This window comes from Oenanthe melanoleuca, chromosome 22 (genome assembly GCF_029582105.1).
Source record: "Oenanthe melanoleuca isolate GR-GAL-2019-014 chromosome 22, OMel1.0, whole genome shotgun sequence".
Taxonomy (NCBI): Eukaryota; Metazoa; Chordata; class Aves; order Passeriformes; family Muscicapidae; genus Oenanthe; species Oenanthe melanoleuca.
Genome location: NC_079355.1, coordinates 75,170 through 92,931, shown reverse-complemented (window position 1 = coordinate 92,931; position 17,762 = coordinate 75,170). Strand labels below are relative to the sequence as shown.

The 17,762-nt window shown below is 51.2% G+C and overlaps 2 protein-coding genes and 5 pseudogenes across 2 annotated transcripts; all 7 read right to left on the bottom strand.

Annotated features, from left to right (window-relative positions):
• Positions 1–49: 49 nt before the first annotated feature.
• On the bottom strand, positions 50–2,179 carry LOC130261923 (uncharacterized). The gene is made up of 3 exons (XM_056508598.1): positions 2,176–2,179; positions 749–1,823; positions 50–323 (listed from the first exon to the last, which is right to left on the bottom strand). The coding sequence occupies exons 1-3, from the start codon at positions 2,177–2,179 to the stop codon at positions 71–73; spliced, it is 1,332 nt and encodes a 443-aa protein (XP_056364573.1). The 3' UTR covers positions 50–70.
• On the bottom strand, positions 1,974–4,386 carry LOC130261922 (uncharacterized; annotated as a pseudogene).
• Positions 4,217–6,658, bottom strand: LOC130261921 (uncharacterized; annotated as a pseudogene).
• LOC130261920 (uncharacterized) lies at positions 6,402–9,015 on the bottom strand (annotated as a pseudogene).
• Positions 9,016–9,032: 17 nt separating this feature from the next.
• LOC130261919 (uncharacterized) lies at positions 9,033–10,979 on the bottom strand (annotated as a pseudogene).
• On the bottom strand, positions 10,774–13,192 carry LOC130261918 (uncharacterized). The gene is given in 4 exon segments (XM_056508595.1): positions 10,774–11,233; positions 11,236–11,327; positions 11,757–12,836; positions 13,189–13,192. Coding segments are annotated over 4 exon segments (1,338 nt in total). The 3' UTR covers positions 10,774–11,071.
• On the bottom strand, positions 13,023–17,678 carry LOC130262025 (uncharacterized; annotated as a pseudogene).
• Positions 17,679–17,762: the final 84 nt, after the last annotated feature.

The following is a 17,762-nucleotide window of genomic DNA, read 5'->3' as shown; positions in this document are numbered from 1 at the left end:
TCCTATGTTTCCCCTCTGTCAACTGAACATTTATTCCCAACCCCTCTTAGCTACCGGAGGGACATGGCCCTCATCCCCTGGCACACTCCAGGAGAGAAGCTCGTTCAAGCAGCTCCTTTCCCATTCCCACCTCCTCAACGAGCTTCAGGCACTCAGTTAATATGGTTTTGCTTGCTGCTTGGCAGTGCTGCTCTGGATTCTCTTGATTGGCTTTTGCTTTCATCTTTCTAAAGGGTGGCATCACATTCTGATTTCGTAGTTGAGACATGGGTGGCCGCTTGTATTTCCTGCCTTTGGATATCAACCACTCCTCCAGCTGATTCCTGTCCAAAGACCAAGAGATCAGTTACCACCCCAGCAGACAGCAGCTTGGCAAGAGCTGGCTGTTTTTCCATGGAATCTCCCTTTAGCCAACTTCAGCTGCTTAAAAAGAATCAGTATATTTCTCTCAGAAAAACCCTTGAGTTCTGGACTGGGAAAGGAAAATGCTCTCAAGCATAAGCCTTGGGGCCAAAGCAGGAGAGTGGCCACACACTCTCCTTCCACTTACTGAATCAGTGGCAGAGGAACCCAGGATGCCATCCAACATCACCCTGAACCCCTTCTTTTTCAGGGCATCAACCTCCCAACAAGCTTTCACTCATAGGAGACTTTGGACTCTGTTTTCAGCAGGATGGTGCTGCCCCAAACCCTTTAAAGTCTGCTGTTTCCTGGAGACAGGACCCAGGTGGCCCGAGCTGCCACTTACCTACGATCTGGAGCTGGTGGGGTCCCAGCCTGCATGCCACTTGCCTTCTGCTCTTCTGGTTTAGGCTGGTCTATCCTCAAACCATCCTCAAGTATGTGTGTGCTGGAGCTGTGCAGACAGCTGCAGGACTGGTTTGGGTGACCTGTCCCTTGGCCTTCTTCTGTGTGTCCAGGAAGCACCACTTTCCTGTCCACGCCCTCTTTAACTGTGGGCCTTGGCCATGGCAAAGTGACACCTGGGTTCAGGCTGGTTTTATTTGTAGTCCCCTGGGGGTTGCCCAAAGTGGGAGGCTTGCTGGTAAATCTCACTGGGGGAGGTTGCCTGTGGTGCTTAAGGCTTCCCCCTGGAGCTGTGCCAGGTTGCCTCACCGAAGTAGAAGCAGAAAGGCATCTAGAGAGCTGCAATGGTCCATTTCCAATACTTGTATTTTGTAATGGCAGGGTTTTCCTGAATTTATCCAAGGCCAGCTCTTCCTGAGGTTGCTGGTTCCCAATTCTGCCTTTTGAACCCAGAACAGGCCTTGATGTTACAGACGAATTTTGCCTGTGGGCCGAGACTCCTGCCTTCCTGAGACTGTCTGCAGCAGATTGAACAGTTCTCAACTGCTGCAGGGATGTGGAAGCTCGTGGGTCGAGGTTTTCCTTCTGACAGACCAGCCTGTCCTGCAGCCCCTTACTCAGAGAGTGAGGTGCTCCAGGAGGAGGGTGGTCACTTCCCACCTGAGCTGCTGCAGCAGTGACAGTCTCCTGTGCAGGCTTCTGGCTCCCTTCTGGGTTTAGCTGACCAGGGGCTGAAGGTGACAGCTTGCCACTGGTCTGCATGGAAGCAGGAAGAGTCATGATGTTGGCTGTCTGTAGCCTTCCTGCTCCCTGGGATGTATTTGAAGGCTTGTTCTGAATAGGGTATCCAGGGTGCTGTGTGGATTTAGCTCCTTGCCTGCCATGCTCTTGAGGACCTTTCCCTGCACTCTCCATATCACCTTTCTTGCTCCTGTGAACATGGAAAGACAAAACAGCCCTCAGCTCCAAGGACAGCACAGCTTGGTCAGGGTGTCCTGGGGTGATGTTATAGTGCTCTGTAGGTCCAAATCATGGCGTGCTCCACTCACCTCAGCCCCAGCAATGACTGCTTCTCTGTACAGCTGCAACACATCAAAGGGGCCGTTAGACTGTACAGTAGGAGCTTGCTGTAATCAGTCAGAACAGCTAAGCTATAAGGAGGAATAATCTGGGACCTTTTTCACATTATTAAGGGTGTGTCTTGGCTCATTTCTACTCCTAATGAGAAGTCTAGTGCAGCAATGGACTGCATGAGCAGCTGCATGGGGCTTGGCTGCTGGCTGGGGTTAAACCACAACAGTCTCTACCTCAACTGGGTACCTCTCTATTCTCCTGGTTGGCACAGCTCACTGCATGCCTTTGGCCTACCCATAACTTTATGAGGGCTTTAATTTTCCTATGTTTCCCCTCTGTCAACTGAACACTTATTCCCAACCCCTCTTAGCTACCGGAGGGACATGGCCCTCATCCCCTGGCACACTCCAGGAGAGAAGCTCGTTCAAGCAGCTCCTTTCCCATTCCCACCTCCTCAACGAGCTTCAGGCACTCAGTTAATATGGTTTTGCTTGCTGCTTGGCAGTGCTGCTCTGGATTCTCTTGATTGGCTTTTGCTTTCATCTTTCTAAAGGGTGGCATCACATTCTGATTTCGTAGTTGTAGACATGGGTGGCCGCTTGTATTTCCTGCCTTTGGATATCAACCACTCCTCCAGCTGATTCCTGTCCAAAGACCAAGAGATCAGTTACCACCCCAGCAGACAGCAGCTTGGCAAGAGCTGGCTGTTTTTCCATGGAATCTCCCTTTAGCCAACTTCAGCTGCTTAAAAAGAATCAGTATATTTCTCTCAGAAAAACCCTTGAGTTCTGCACTGGGAAAGGAAAATGCTCTCAAGCATAAGCCTTGGGGCCAAAGCAGGAGAGTGGCCACACACTCTCCTTCCACTTACTGAATCAGTGGCAGAGGAACCCAGGATGCCATCCAACATCACCCTGAACCCCTTCTTTTTCAGGGCATCAACCTCCCAACAAGCTTTCACTCATAGGAGACTTTGGACTCTGTTTTCAGCAGGATGGTGCTGCCCCAAACCCTTTAAAGTCTGCTGTTTCCTGGAGACAGGACCCAGGTGGCCCGAGCTGCCACTTACCTACGATCTGGAGCTGGTGGGGTCCCAGCCTGCATGCCACTTGCCTTCTGCTCTTCTGGTTTAGGCTGGTCTATCCTCAAACCATCCTCAACTATATGAGTGCTGGAGCTGTGCAGCCAGCTGCAGGACTGGTTTGGGTGACCTGTCCCTTGGCCTTCTTCTATGTGTCCAGGAAGCACCACTTTCCTGTCCACGCCCTCTTTAACTGTGGGCCTTGGCCATGGCAAAGTGACACCTGGGTTCAGGCTGGTTTTATTTGTAGTCCCCTGGGGGTTGCCCAAAGTGGGAGGCTTGCTGGTAAATCTCACTGGGGGAGGTTGCCTGTGGTGCTTAAGGCTTCCCCCTGGAGCTGTGCCAGGTTGCCTCACCGATAGTTGTCTTAGTAGAAGCAGAAAGGCATCTAGAGAGCTGCAATGGTCCATTTCCAATACTTGTATTTTGTAATGGCAGGGTTTTCCTGAATTTATCCAAGGCCAGCTCTTCCTGAGGTTGCTGGTTCCCAATTCTGCCTTTTGAACCCAGAACAGGCCTTGATGTTACAGACGAATTTTGCCTGTGGGCCGAGACTCCTGCCTTCCTGAGACTGTCTGCATCTGGTTGAACAGTTCTCAACTGCTGCAGGGATGTGGAAGCTCGTGGGTCGAGGTTGTGACAGACCAGCCTGTCCTGCAGCCCCTTACTCAGAGAGTGAGGTGCTCCAGGAGGAGGGTGGTCACTTCCCACCTGAGCTGCTGCAGCAGTGACAGTCTCCTGTGCAGGCTTCTGGCTCCCTTCTGGGTTTAGCTGACCAGGGGCTGAAGGTGACAGCTTGCCACTGGTCTGCATGGAAGCAGGAAGAGTCATGATGTTGGCTGTCTGTAGCCTTCCTGCTCCCTGGGATGTATTTGAAGGGCTTGTTCTGAATAGGGTATCCAGGGTGCTGTGTGGATTTAGCTCCTTGCCTGCCATGCTCTTGAGGACCTTTCCCTGCACTCTCCATATCACCTTTCTTGCTCCTGTGAACATGGAAAGACAAAACAGCCCTCAGCTCCAAGGACAGCACAGCTTGGTCAGGGTGTCCTGGGGTGATGTTATAGTGCTCTGTAGGTCCAAATCATGGCGTGCTCCACTCACCTCAGCCCCAGCAATGACTGCTTCTCTGTACAGCTGCAACACATCAAAGGGGCCGTTAGACTGTACAGTAGGAGCTTGCTGTAATCAGTCAGAACAGCTAAGCTATAAGGAGGAATAATCTGGGACCTTTTTCACATTATTAAGTGTGTGTCTTGGCTCATTTCTACTCCTAATGAGAAGTCTAGTGCAGCAATGGACTGCATGAGCAGCTGCATGGGGCTTGGCTGCTGGCTGGGGTTAAACCACAACAGTCTCTACCTCAACTGGGTACCTCTCTATTCTCCTGGTTGGCACAGCTCACTGCATGCCTTTGGCCTACCCATAACTTTATGAGGGCTTTAATTTTCCTATGTTTCCCCTCTGTCAACTGAACACTTATTCCCAACCCCTCTTAGCTACCGGAGGGACATGGCCCTCATCCCCTGGCACACTCCAGGAGAGAAGCTCGTTCAAGCAGCTCCTTTCCCATTCCCACCTCCTCAACGAGCTTCAGGCACTCAGTTAATATGGTTTTGCCTTGCTGCTTGGCAGTGCTGCTCTGGATTCTCTTGATTGGCTTTTGCTTTCATCTTTCTAAAGGGTGGCATCACATTCTGATTTCGTAGTTGAGACATGGGTGGCCGCTTGTATTTCCTGCCTTTGGATATCAACCACTCCTCCAGCTGATTCCTGTCCAAAGACCAAGAGATCAGTTACCACCCCAGCAGACAGCAGCTTGGCAAGAGCTGGCTGTTTTTCCATGGAATCTCCCTTTAGCCAACTTCAGCTGCTTAAAAAGAATCAGTATATTTCTCTCAGAAAAACCCTTGAGTTCTGGACTGGGAAAGGAAAATGCTCTCAAGCATAAGCCTTGGGGCCAAAGCAGGAGAGTGGCCACACACTCTCCTTCCACTTACTGAATCAGTGGCAGAGGAACCCAGGATGCCATCCAACATCACCCTGAACCCCTTCTTTTTCAGGGCATCAACCTCCCAACAAGCTTTCACTCATAGGAGACTTTGGACTCTGTTTTCAGCAGGATGGTGCTGCCCCAAACCCTTTAAAGTCTGCTGTTTCCTGGAGACAGGACCCAGGTGGCCCGAGCTGCCACTTACCTACGATCTGGAGCTGGTGGGGTCCCAGCCTGCATGCCACTTGCCTTCTGCTCTTCTGGTTTAGGCTGGTCTATCCTCAAACCATCCTCAAGTATGTGTGTGCTGGAGCTGTGCAGACAGCTGCAGGACTGGTTTGGGTGACCTGTCCCTTGGCCTTCTTCTGTGTGTCCAGGAAGCACCACTTTCCTGTCCACGCCCTCTTTAACTGTGGGCCTTGGCCATGGCAAAGTGACACCTGGGTTCAGGCTGGTTTTATTTGTAGTCCCCTGGGGGTTGCCCAAAGTGGGAGGCTTGCTGGTAAATCTCACTGGGGGAGGTTGCCTGTGGTGCTTAAGGCTTCCCCCTGGAGCTGTGCCAGGTTGCCTCACCGAAGTAGAAGCAGAAAGGCATCTAGAGAGCTGCAATGGTCCATTTCCAATACTTGTATTTTGTAATGGCAGGGTTTTCCTGAATTTATCCAAGGCCAGCTCTTCCTGAGGTTGCTGGTTCCCAATTCTGCCTTTTGAACCCAGAACGGGCCTTGATGTTACAGACGAATTTCTGCCTGTGGGCCGAGACTCCTGCCTTCCTGAGACTGTCTGCATCTGGTTGAACAGTTCTCAACTGCTGCAGGGATGTGGAAGCTCGTGGGTCGAGGTTTTCCTTCTGACAGACCAGCCTGTCCTGCAGCCCCTTACTCAGAGAGTGAGGTGCTCCAGGAGGAGGGTGGTCACTTCCCACCTGAGCTGCTGCAGCAGTGACAGTCTCCTGTGCAGGCTTCTGGCTCCCTTCTGGGTTTAGCTGACCAGGGGCTGAAGGTGACATGGAAGCAGGAAGAGTCATGATGTTGGCTGTCTGTAGCCTTCCTGCTCCCTGGGATGTATTTGAAGGCTTGTTCTGAATAGGGTATCCAGGGTGCTGTGTGGATTTAGCTCCTTGCCTGCCATGCTCTTGAGGACCTTCTACTGCACTCTCCATATCACCTTTCTTGCTCCTGTGAACATGGAAAGACAAAACAGCCCTCAGCTCCAAGGACAGCACAGCTTGGTCAGGGTGTCCTGGGGTGATGTTATAGTGCTCTGTAGGTCCAAATCATGGCGTGCTCCACTCACCTCAGCCCCAGCAATGACTGCTTCTCTGTACAGCTGCAACACATCAAAGGGGCCGTTAGACTGTACAGTAGGAGCTTGCTGTAATCAGTCAGAACAGCTAAGCTATAAGGAGGAATAATCTGGGACCTTTTTCACATTATTAAGTGTGTGTCTTGGCTCATTTCTACTCCTAATGAGAAGTCTAGTGCAGCAATGGACTGCATGAGCAGCTGCATGGGGCTTGGCTGCTGGCTGGGGTTAAACCACAACAGTCTCTACCTCAACTGGGTACCTCTCTATTCTCCTGGTTGGCACAGCTCACTGCATGCCTTTGGCCTACCCATAACTTTATGAGGGCTTTAATTTTCCTATGTTTCCCCTCTGTCAACTGAACACTTATTCCCAACCCCTCTTAGCTACCGGAGGGACATGGCCCTCATCCCCTGGCACACTCCAGGAGAGAAGCTCGTTCAAGCAGCTCCTTTCCCATTCCCACCTCCTCAACGAGCTTCAGGCACTCAGTTAATATGGTTTTGCTTGCTGCTTGGCAGTGCTGCTCTGGATTCTCTTGATTGGCTTTTGCTTTCATCTTTCTAAAGGGTGGCATCACATTCTGATTCGTAAGTTGAGACATGGGTGGCCGCTTGTATTTCCTGCCTTTGGATATCAACCACTCCTCCAGCTGATTCCTGTCCAAAGACCAAGAGATCAGTTACCACCCCAGCAGACAGCAGCTTGGCAAGAGCTGGCTGTTTTTCCATGAATCTCCCTTTAGCCAACTTCAGCTGCTTAAAAAGAATCAGTATATTTCTCTCAGAAAAACCCTTGAGTTCTGCACTGGGAAAGGAAAATGCTCTCAAGCATAAGCCTTGGGGCCAAAGCAGGAGAGTGGCCACACACTCTCCTTCCACTTACTGAATCAGGTGGCAGAGGAACCCAGGATGCCATCCAACATCACCCTGAACCCCTTCTTTTTCAGGGCATCAACCTCCCAACAAGCTTTCACTCATAGGAGACTTTGGACTCTGTTTTCAGCAGGATGGTGCTGCCCCAAACCCTTTAAAGTCTGCTGTTTCCTAGGAGACAGGACCCAGGTGGCCCGAGCTGCCACTTACCTACGATCTGGAGCTGGTGGGGTCCTAGCCTGCATGCCACTTGCCTTCTGCTCTTCTGGTTTAGGCTGGTCTATCCTCAAACCATCCTCAAGCTATAGTGAGTGCTGGAGCTGTGCAGACAGCTGCAGGACTGGTTTGAGTGACCTGTCCCTTGGCCTTCTTCTGTGTGTCCAGGAAGCACCACTTTCCTGTCCACGCCCTCTTTAACTGTGGGCCTTGGCCATGGCAAAGTGACACCTGGGTTCAGGCTGGTTTTATTTGTAGTCCCCTGGGGGTTGCCCAAAGTGGGAGGCTTGCTCGGTAAATCTCACTGGGGGGGGTTGCCTGTGGTGCTTAAGGCTTCCCCCTGGAGCTGTGCCAGGTTGCCTCACCGAAGTAGAAGCAGAAAGGCATCTAGAGAGCTGCAATGGTCCATTTCCAATACTTGTATTTTGTAATGGCAGGGTTTTCCTGAATTTATCCAAGGCCAGCTCTTCCTGAGGTTGCTGGTTCCCAATTCTGCCTTTTGAACCCAGAACAGGCCTTGATGTTACAGACGAATTTTGCCTGTGGGCCGAGACTCCTGCCTTCCTGAGACTGTCTGCAGCATGATTGAACAGTTCTCAACTGCTGCAGTGATGTGGAAGCTCGTGGGTCGAGGTTTGTGACAGACCAGCCTGTCCTGCAGCCCCTTACTCAGAGAGGAGTGCTCCAGGAGGAGGGTGGTCACTTCCCACCTGAGCTGCTGCAGCAGTGACAGTCTCCTGTGCAGGCTTCTGGCTCCCTTCTGGGTTTAGCTGACCAGGGGCTGAAGGTGACAGCTTGCCACTGGTCTGCATGGAAGCAGGAAGAGTCATGATGTTGGCTGTCTGTAGCCTTCCTGCTCCCTGGGATGTATTTGAAGGCTTGTTCTGAATAGGGTATCCAGGGTGCTGTGTGGATTTAGCTCCTTGCCTGCCATGCTCTTGAGGACCTTCTACTGCACTCTCCATATCACCTTTCTTGCTCCTGTGAACATGGAAAGACAAAACAGCCCTCAGCTCCAAGGACAGCACAGCTTGGTCAGGGTGTCCTGGGGTGATGTTATAGTGCTCTGTAGGTCCAAATCATGGCGTGCTCCACTCACCTCAGCCCCAGCAATGACTGCTTCTCTGTACAGCTGCAACACATCAAAGGGGCCGTTAGACTGTACAGTAGGAGATTGCTGTAATCAGTCAGAACAGCTAAGCTATAAGGAGGAATAATCTGGGACCTTTTTCACATTATTAAGTGTGTGTCTTGGCTCATTTCTACTCCTAATGAGAAGTCTAGTGCAGCAATGGACTGCATGAGCAGCTGCATGGGGCTTGGCTGCTGGCTGGGGTTAAACCACAACAGTCTCTACCTCAACTGGGTACCTCTCTATTCTCCTGGTTGGCACAGCTCACTGCATGCCTTTGGCCTACCCATAACTTTATGAGGGCTTTAATTTTCCTATGTTTCCCCTCTGTCAACTGAACACTTATTCCCAACCCCTCTTAGCTACCGGAGGGACATGGCCCTCATCCCCTGGCACACTCCAGGAGAGAAGCTCGTTCAAGCAGCTCCTTTCCCATTCCCACCTCCTCAACGAGCTTCAGGCACTCAGGTAATGTGGTTTTGCTTGCTGCTTGGCAGTGCTGCTCTGGATTCTCTTGATTGGCTTTTGCTTTCATCTTTCTAAAGGGTGGCATCACATTCTGATTTCGTAAGCTGAGACATGGGTGGCCGCTTGTATTTCCTTGCCTTTGGATATCAACCACTCCTCCAGCTGATTCCTGTCCAAAGACCAAGAGATCAGTTACCACCCCAGCAGACAGCAGCTTGGCAAGAGCTGGCTGTTTTTCCATGGAATCTCCCTTTAGCCAACTTCAGCTGCTTAAAAAGAATCAGTATATCTATCTCAGAAAAACCCTTGAGTTCTGCACTGGGAAAGGAAAATGCTCTCATGCATAAGCCTTGGGGCCAAAGCAGGAGAGTGGCCACACACTCTCCTTCCACTTACTGAATCAGTGGCAGAGGAACCCAGGATGCCATCCAACATCACCCTGAACCCCTTCTTTTTCAGGGCATCAACCTCCCAACAAGCTTTCACTCATAGGAGACTTTGGACTCTGTTTTCAGCAGGATGGTGCTGCCCCAAACCCTTTAAAGTCTGCTGTTTCCTGGAGACAGGACCCAGGTGGCCCGAGCTGCCACTTACCTACGATCTGGAGCTGGTGGGGTCCCTAGCCTGCATGCCACTTGCCTTCTGCTCTTCTGGTTTAGGCTGGTCTATCCTCAAACCATCCTCAAGTATATGTAGTGCTGGAGCTGTGCAGACAGCTGCAGGACTGGTTTGAGTGACCTGTCCCTTGGCCTTCTTCTATGTGTCCAGGAAGCACCACTTTCCTGTCCACGCCCTCTTTAACTGTGGGCCTTGGCCATGGCAAAGTGACACCTGGGTTCAGGCTGGTTTTATTTGTAGTCCCCTGGGGGTTGCCCAAAGTGGGAGGCTTGCTGGTAAATCTCACTGCGGGGGGGGGGTTGCCTGTGGTGCTTAAGGCTTCCCCCTGGAGCTGTGCCAGGTTGCCTCACCGAAGTAGAAGCAGAAAGGCATCTAGAGAGCTGCAATGGTCCATTTCCAATACTTGTATTTTGTAATGGCAGGGTTTTCCTGAATTTATCCAAGGCCAGCTCTTCCTGAGGTTGCTGGTTCCCAATTCTGCCTTTTGAACCCAGAACAGGCCTTGATGTTACAGACGAATTTTGCCTGTGGGCCGAGACTCCTGCCTTCCTGAGACTGTCTGCAGCATGATTGAACAGTTCTCAACTGCTGCAGTGATGTGGAAGCTCGTGGGTCGAGGTTTTCCTTCTGACAGACCAGCCTGTCCTGCAGCCCCTTACTCAGAGAGTGAGTGCTCCAGGAGGAGGGTGGTCACTTCCCACCTGAGCTGCTGCAGCAGTGACAGTCTCCTGTGCAGGCTTCTGGCTCCCTTCTGGGTTTAGCTGACCAGGGGCTGAAGGTGACAGCTTGCCACTGGTCTGCATGGAAGCAGGAAGAGTCATGATGTTGGCTGTCTGTAGCCTTCCTGCTCCCTGGGATGTATTTGAAGGCTTGTTCTGAATAGGGTATCCAGGGTGCTGTGTGGATTTAGCTCCTTGCCTGCCATGCTCTTGAGGACCTTTCCCTGCACTCTCCATATCACCTTTCTTGCTCCTGTGAACATGGAAAGACAAAACAGCCCTCAGCTCCAAGGACAGCACAGCTTGGTCAGGGTGTCCTGGGGTGATGTTATAGTGCTCTGTAGGTCCAAATCATGGCGTGCTCCACTCACCTCAGCCCCAGCAATGACTGCTTCTCTGTACAGCTGCAACACATCAAAGGGGCCGTTAGACTGTACAGTAGGAGCTTGCTGTAATCAGTCAGAACAGCTAAGCTATAAGGAGGAATAATCTGGGACCTTTTTCACATTATTAAGGGTGTGTCTTGGCTCATTTCTACTCCTAATGAGAAGTCTAGTGCAGCAATGGACTGCATGAGCAGCTGCATGGGGCTTGGCTGCTGGCTGGGGTTAAACCACAACAGTCTCTACCTCAACTGGGTACCTCTCTATTCTCCTGGTTGGCACAGCTCACTGCATGCCTTTGGCCTACCCATAACTTTATGAGGGCTTTAATTTTCCTATGTTTCCCCTCTGTCAACTGAACACTTATTCCCAACCCCTCTTAGCTACCGGAGGGACATGGCCCTCATCCCCTGGCACACTCCAGGAGAGAAGCTCGTTCAAGCAGCTCCTTTCCCATTCCCACCTCCTCAACGAGCTTCAGGCACTCAGTTAATATGGTTTTGCTTGCTGCTTGGCAGTGCTGCTCTGGATTCTCTTGATTGGCTTTTGCTTTGCATCTTTCTAAAGGGTGGCATCACATTCTGATTTCGTAAGTTGTGACATGGGTGGCCGCTTGTATTTCCTGCCTTTGGATATCAACCACTCCTCCAGCTGATTTCCTGTCCAAAGACCAAGAGATCAGTTACCACCCCAGCAGACAGCAGCTTGGCAAGAGCTGGCTGTTTTTCCATGGAATCTCCCTTTAGCCAACTTCAGCTGCTTAAAAAGAATCAGTATATTTCTCTCAGAAAAACCCTTGAGTTCTGCACTGGGAAAGGAAAATGCTCTCAAGCATAAGCCTTGGGGCCAAAGCAGGAGAGTGGCCACACACTCTCCTTCCACTTACTGAATCAGTGGCAGAGGAACCCAGGGTGCCATCCAACATCACCCCTAACCCCTTCTTTTTCAGGGCATCAACCTCCCAACAAGCTTTCACTCATAGGAGACTTTGGACTCTGTTTTCAGCAGGATGGTGCTGCCCCAAACCCTTTAAAGTCTGCTGTTTCCTGGAGACAGGACCCAGGTGGCCCGAGCTGCCACTTACCTACGATCTGGAGCTGGTGGGGTCCTAGCCTGCATGCCACTTGCCTTCTGCTCTTCTGTGTTAGGCTGGTCTATCCTCAAACCATCCTCAAGTACATGAGTGCTGGAGCTGTGCAGACAGCTGCAGGACTGGTTTGGGTGACCTGTCCCTTGGCCTTCTTCTATGTGTCCAGGAAGCACCACTTTCCTGTCCACGCCCTCTTTAACTGTGGGCCTTGGCCATGGCAAAGTGACACCTGGGTTCAGGCTGGTTTTATTTGTAGTCCCCTGGGGGTTGCCCAAAGTGGGAGGCTTGCTGGTAAATCTCACTGGGGGGGGTTGCCTGTGGTGCTTAAGGCTTCCCCCTGGAGCTGTGCCAGGTTGCCTCACCATAGTTGTCTTAGTAGAAGCAGAAAGGCATCTAGAGGGCTGCAATGGTAGAGTTCCAATGCTTCTATTTTGTAATGGCAGGGTTTTCCTGAATTTATCCACATCAGGCTCTTCCTGAGCTTGCTGGTTCCCAATTCTTCCTTTTGAACCAGGAACAGGCCTTGATGTTACAGACGAATTCTGCATGTCAGCCGAGACTCCTGCCTTTCTGAGACTGTCTCCATCTGGTTGAACAGTTCTCAACTGCTGCAGGGATGTGGAAGCTCGTGGGTCGAGGTTTTCGTTGTGACAGACCAGCCTGTCCTGCAGCCCCTTACTCAGAGAGTGAGGTGCTCCAGGAGGAGGGTGGTCACTTCCCACCTGAGCTGCTGCAGCAGTGACAGTCTCCTGTGCAGGCTTCTGGCTCCCTTCTGGGTTTAGCTGACCAGGGGCTGAAGGTGACAGCTTGCCACTGGTCTGCATGGAAGCAGGAAGAGTCATGATGTTGGCTGTCTGTAGCCTTCCTGCTCCCTGGGATGTATTTGAAGGCTTCTTCTGAATAGGGTATCCAGGGTGCTGTGTGGATTTAGCTCCTTGCCTGCCATGCTCTTGAGGACCTTCTACTGCACTCTCCATATCACCTTTCTTGCTCCTGTGAACATGGAAAGACAAAACAGCCCTCAGCTCCAAGGACAGCACAGCTTGGTCAGGGTGTCCTGGGGTGATGTTATAGTGCTCTGTAGGTCCAAATCATGGCGTGCTCCACTCACCTCAGCCCCAGCAATGACTGCTTCTCTGTACAGCTGCAACACATCAAAGGGGCCGTTAGACTGTACAGTAGGAGCTTGCTGTAATCAGTCAGAACAGCTAAGCTATAAGGAGGAATAATCTGGGACCTTTTTCACATTATTAAGTGTGTGTCTTGGCTCATTTCTACTCCTAATGAGAAGTCTAGTGCAGCAATGGACTGCATGAGCAGCTGCATGGGGCTTGGCTGCTGGCTGGGGTTAAACCACAACAGTCTCTACCTCAACTGGGTACCTCTCTATTCTCCTGGTTGGCACAGCTCACTGCATGCCTTTGGCCTACCCATAACTTTATGAGGGCTTTAATTTTCCTATGTTTCCCCTCTGTCAACTGAACACTTATTCCCAACCCCTCTTAGCTACCGGAGGGACATGGCCCTCATCCCCTGGCACACTCCAGGAGAGAAGCTCGTTCAAGCAGCTCCTTTCCCATTCCCACCTCCTCAACGAGCTTCAGGCACTCAGTTAATATGGTTTTGCTTGCTGCTTGGCAGTGCTGCTCTGGATTCTCTTGATTGGCTTTTGCTTTCATCTTTCTAAAGGGTGGCATCACATTCTGATTTCGTAGTTGTGACATGGGTGGCCGCTTGTATTTCCTGCCTTTGGATATCAACCACTCCTCCAGCTGATTCCTGTCCAAAGACCAAGAGATCAGTTACCACCCCAGCAGACAGCAGCTTGGCAAGAGCTGGCTGTTTTTCCATGGAATCTCCCTTTAGCCAACTTCAGCTGCTTAAAAAGAATCAGTATATTTCTCTCAGAAAAACCCTTGAGTTCTGGACTGGGAAAGGAAAATGCTCTCAAGCATAAGCCTTGGGGCCAAAGCAGGAGAGTGGCCACACACTCTCCTTCCACTTACTGAATCAGTGGCAGAGGAACCCAGGATGCCATCCAACATCACCCTGAACCCCTTCTTTTTCAGGGCATCAACCTCCCAACAAGCTTTCACTCATAGGAGACTTTGGACTCTGTTTTCAGCAGGATGGTGCTGCCCCAAACCCTTTAAAGTCTGCTGTTTCCTGGAGACAGGACCCAGGTGGCCCGAGCTGCCACTTACCTACGATCTGGAGCTGGTGGGGTCCCAGCCTGCATGCCACTTGCCTTCTGCTCTTCTGGTTTAGGCTGGTCTATCCTCAAACCATCCTCAAGTATGATGTGCTGGAGCTGTGCAGACAGCTGCAGGACTGGTTTGGGTGACCTGTCCCTTGGCCTTCTTCTGTGTGTCCAGGAAGCACCACTTTCCTGTCCACGCCCTCTTTAACTGTGGGCCTTGGCCATGGCAAAGTGACACCTAGGTTCAGGCTGGTTTTATTTGTAGTCCCCTGGGGGTTGCCCAAAGTGGGAGGCTTGCTGGTAAATCTCACTGGGGGAGGTTGCCTGTGGTGCTTAAGGCTTCCCCCTGGAGCTGTGCCAGGTTGCCTCACCGAAGTAGAAGCAGAAAGGCATCTAGAGAGCTGCAATGGTCCATTTCCAATACTTGTATTTTGTAATGGCAGGGTTTTCCTGAATTTATCCAAGGCCAGCTCTTCCTGAGGTTGCTGGTTCCCAATTCTGCCTTTTGAACCCAGAACGGGCCTTGATGTTACAGACAAATTCTGCCTGTGGGCCGAGACTCCTGCCTTCCTGAGACTGTCTGCATCTGGTTGAACAGTTCTCAACTGCTGCAGGGATGTGGAAGCTCGTGGGTCGAGGTTTTGACAGACCAGCCTGTCCTGCAGCCCCTTACTCAGAGAGTGCTCCAGGAGGAGGGTGGTCACTTCCCACCTGAGCTGCTGCAGCAGTGACAGTCTCCTGTGCAGGCTTCTGGCTCCCTTCTGGGTTTAGCTGACCAGGGGCTGAAGGTGACAGCTTGCCACTGGTCTGCATGGAAGCAGGAAGAGTCATGATGTTGGCTGTCTGTAGCCTTCCTGCTCCCTGGGATGTATTTGAAGGCTTGTTCTGAATAGGGTATCCAGGGTGCTGTGTGGATTTAGCTCCTTGCCTGCCATGCTCTTGAGGACCTTCTACTGCACTCTCCATATCACCTTTCTTGCTCCTGTGAACATGGAAAGACAAAACAGCCCTCAGCTCCAAGGACAGCACAGCTTGGTCAGGGTGTCCTGGGGTGATGTTATAGTGCTCTGTAGGTCCAAATCATGGCGTGCTCCACTCACCTCAGCCCCAGCAATGACTGCTTCTCTGTACAGCTGCAACACATCAAAGGGGCCGTTAGACTGTACAGTAGGAGCTTGCTGTAATCAGTCAGAACAGCTAAGCTATAAGGAGGAATAATCTGGGACCTTTTTCACATTATTAAGTGTGTGTCTTGGCTCATTTCTACTCCTAATGAGAAGTCTAGTGCAGCAATGGACTGCATGAGCAGCTGCATGGGGCTTGGCTGCTGGCTGGGGTTAAACCACAACAGTCTCTACCTCAACTGGGTACCTCTCTATTCTCCTGGTTGGCACAGCTCACTGCATGCCTTTGGCCTACCCATAACTTTATGAGGGCTTTAATTTTCCTATGTTTCCCCTCTGTCAACTGAACACTTATTCCCAACCCCTCTTAGCTACCGGAGGGACATGGCCCTCATCCCCTGGCACACTCCAGGAGAGAAGCTCGTTCAAGCAGCTCCTTTCCCATTCCCACCTCCTCAACGAGCTTCAGGCACTCAGTTAATATGGTTTTGCTTGCTGCTTGGCAGTGCTGCTCTGGATTCTCTTGATTGGCTTTTGCTTTCATCTTTCTAAAGGGTGGCATCACATTCTGATTTCGTAGTTGAGACATGGGTGGCCGCTTGTATTTCCTGCCTTTGGATATCAACCACTCCTCCAGCTGATTCCTGTCCAAAGACCAAGAGATCAGTTACCACCCCAGCAGACAGCAGCCTGGCAAGAGCTGGCTGTTTTTCCATGGAATCTCCCTTTAGCCAACTTCAGCTGCTTAAAAAGAATCAGTACATCTATCTCAGAAAAACCCTTGAGTTCTGCACTGGGAAAGGAAAATGCTCTCAAGCATAAGCCTTGGGGCCAAAGCAGGAGAGTGGCCACACACTCTCCTTCCACTTACTGAATCGGTGGGAGAGGAACCCAGGGTGCCATCCAACATCACCCTGTCCTGGGTTGGTGTTATGTCTGCTCCTCTCCCGCCCCCACACCTCGCTGTCTGCATGGAGCTGCCGCCGGTGCCCTTTCTCCCCCCCTGGGGGGATGGTGCCCTGGGGGCTGGGCTGCTTGGCTTGCTCTGCTGCCCCGGCTGCTGCTGCTGCTGCTGCTTGCTGCGCTAGCTACCCCGGCCGCTGCTTTTGCCCTATTGCTTCTGCCCGCTGCTGCTGCTGCCCCGGCTCTGTCCCGGCTGCTGCCTTCCCCTCCCCCTTCTCTCCTTCAGCTCCAAGATCTGTACCGGCTCCGGACGGGACCTGAGCATCAGAGACTGCCTCCGGAGCCTGCCCAAGAAGCTTCTCGCCCTTCCCAGCAGCGACCGTCTCTCACTTCGGTGAAAACAGTTCTTTTGTCATCTGGGATTGTACTTTCCTGTTGCTGGGAAGTGTTTTTTCTTGTGTTTGTTAATAAACAAGTTTTTTCCACTTTTCCCCCCGAGTAAAATTCTCTCCGAGCCCAGTGGGGGGGAGGAATTGTGAGGGGGGTTTAGTTTGGGGGGCTCCTTTGGAGGCTTTTCCCCAGTTTTGTCCTAAACTTGGACAAATAATTTGGTGGCCCGTACGGGGAACCGAAGAAAGTGGAAAAAACTGTGTAACTATATATATAATGCTGTTTGGAATGGATTTCAGTATGTGGTTCTGGATACTGGGGTTTTTTGAGGTTTTAATGCCTCTTTGGTCTCTGGGGTTATTTTCCTGCCCGGAAATAGCTCCAGTACTGTCCCTTATTTGTAGTTTTTATACTAGAGGGATAATGACCAAAATATTGATTGGACTGGGCTTGGTTGCAATGGCTTGTAAGAGGTTTATGAAAATGCTGGAATCGGTTCCAGGGATATCTTCTGGATCCTGGTTATGGATATGTATCCAGTTTATTAGAGGAGAAGCAGGGGAGGAGGCTTTTCAGCCTTTGCTTCCCTTTGTCTCCTCTGAATTTTTTACCTCGTTATTAGGATATGTGCAGTTCTCCTTTAGTATTAAAGAGATCATCTTCCTGACGTTTAATGTTGTAAGCTTCCTCTACACAGTTTACAGTTTATATAAAATCAGGGCTGAGATTTCTAGAGGTGCTGGTGTGACTCCTGATTTAGCAGCAGGACAAAGTGTGAGGAGTCCTGAGTGGTGTGGAAAATGGCAGGACCTGGGCCAGATGTTAAAGGAATTTTCTGATCCTATGGTTTGGGATTTTTCACATGAGCAAATTCAGAACCCGGCTGAGGTGGTAAAATATGTGAAAGAGAAATGCCACAATAGCTCCAGGGAAAAAAAGATTACTGCAGTGAGCTGGGCTCTGGCGTATGCTTATCGTACCCTGTTAGATAGTGGAGAACAACAAACAAAGGAAAGGGAACAGGGAGATGACATAGCTACTATGCCAGCTACTCAGGCTGTAGTTAACACCCCAGGCTCGAGGACAGGGATGAAATTAGAAAGCAAGCTTCAACCAATGGCTGTGGCTACCAGTACAAGGAGTGGGAAGTGCACCAAGAAGACCGATCGGCCAGTGGAGGAAGCTGGTGCGACTCGGGCCATCTGAATATGCGTCTGCTTTGGCCATAATGAAGCGGGAAGAGGTATATGAAACGGTGCTGGACATGGCAAAGAAGCTCCAGGCATACGCGGATGCTGTGCATGGCCCAACCCATGCCAGAATCGCCGCCGTGGAAACACGCTTGCAGAACTTAGAGGACAAGATAGAGGAAAATCATAAGAGGCTC

Bases quoted from the DNA above. Each gene is read 5' to 3' on its own strand.
- LOC130261923 (XM_056508598.1), bottom strand. The intron at 324-748 runs GTAAGTGGCAGC...GTCTTTGGACAG, and splicing joins CCACCAGCTCCAGATCGTAG to GAATCAGCTGGAGGAGTGGT.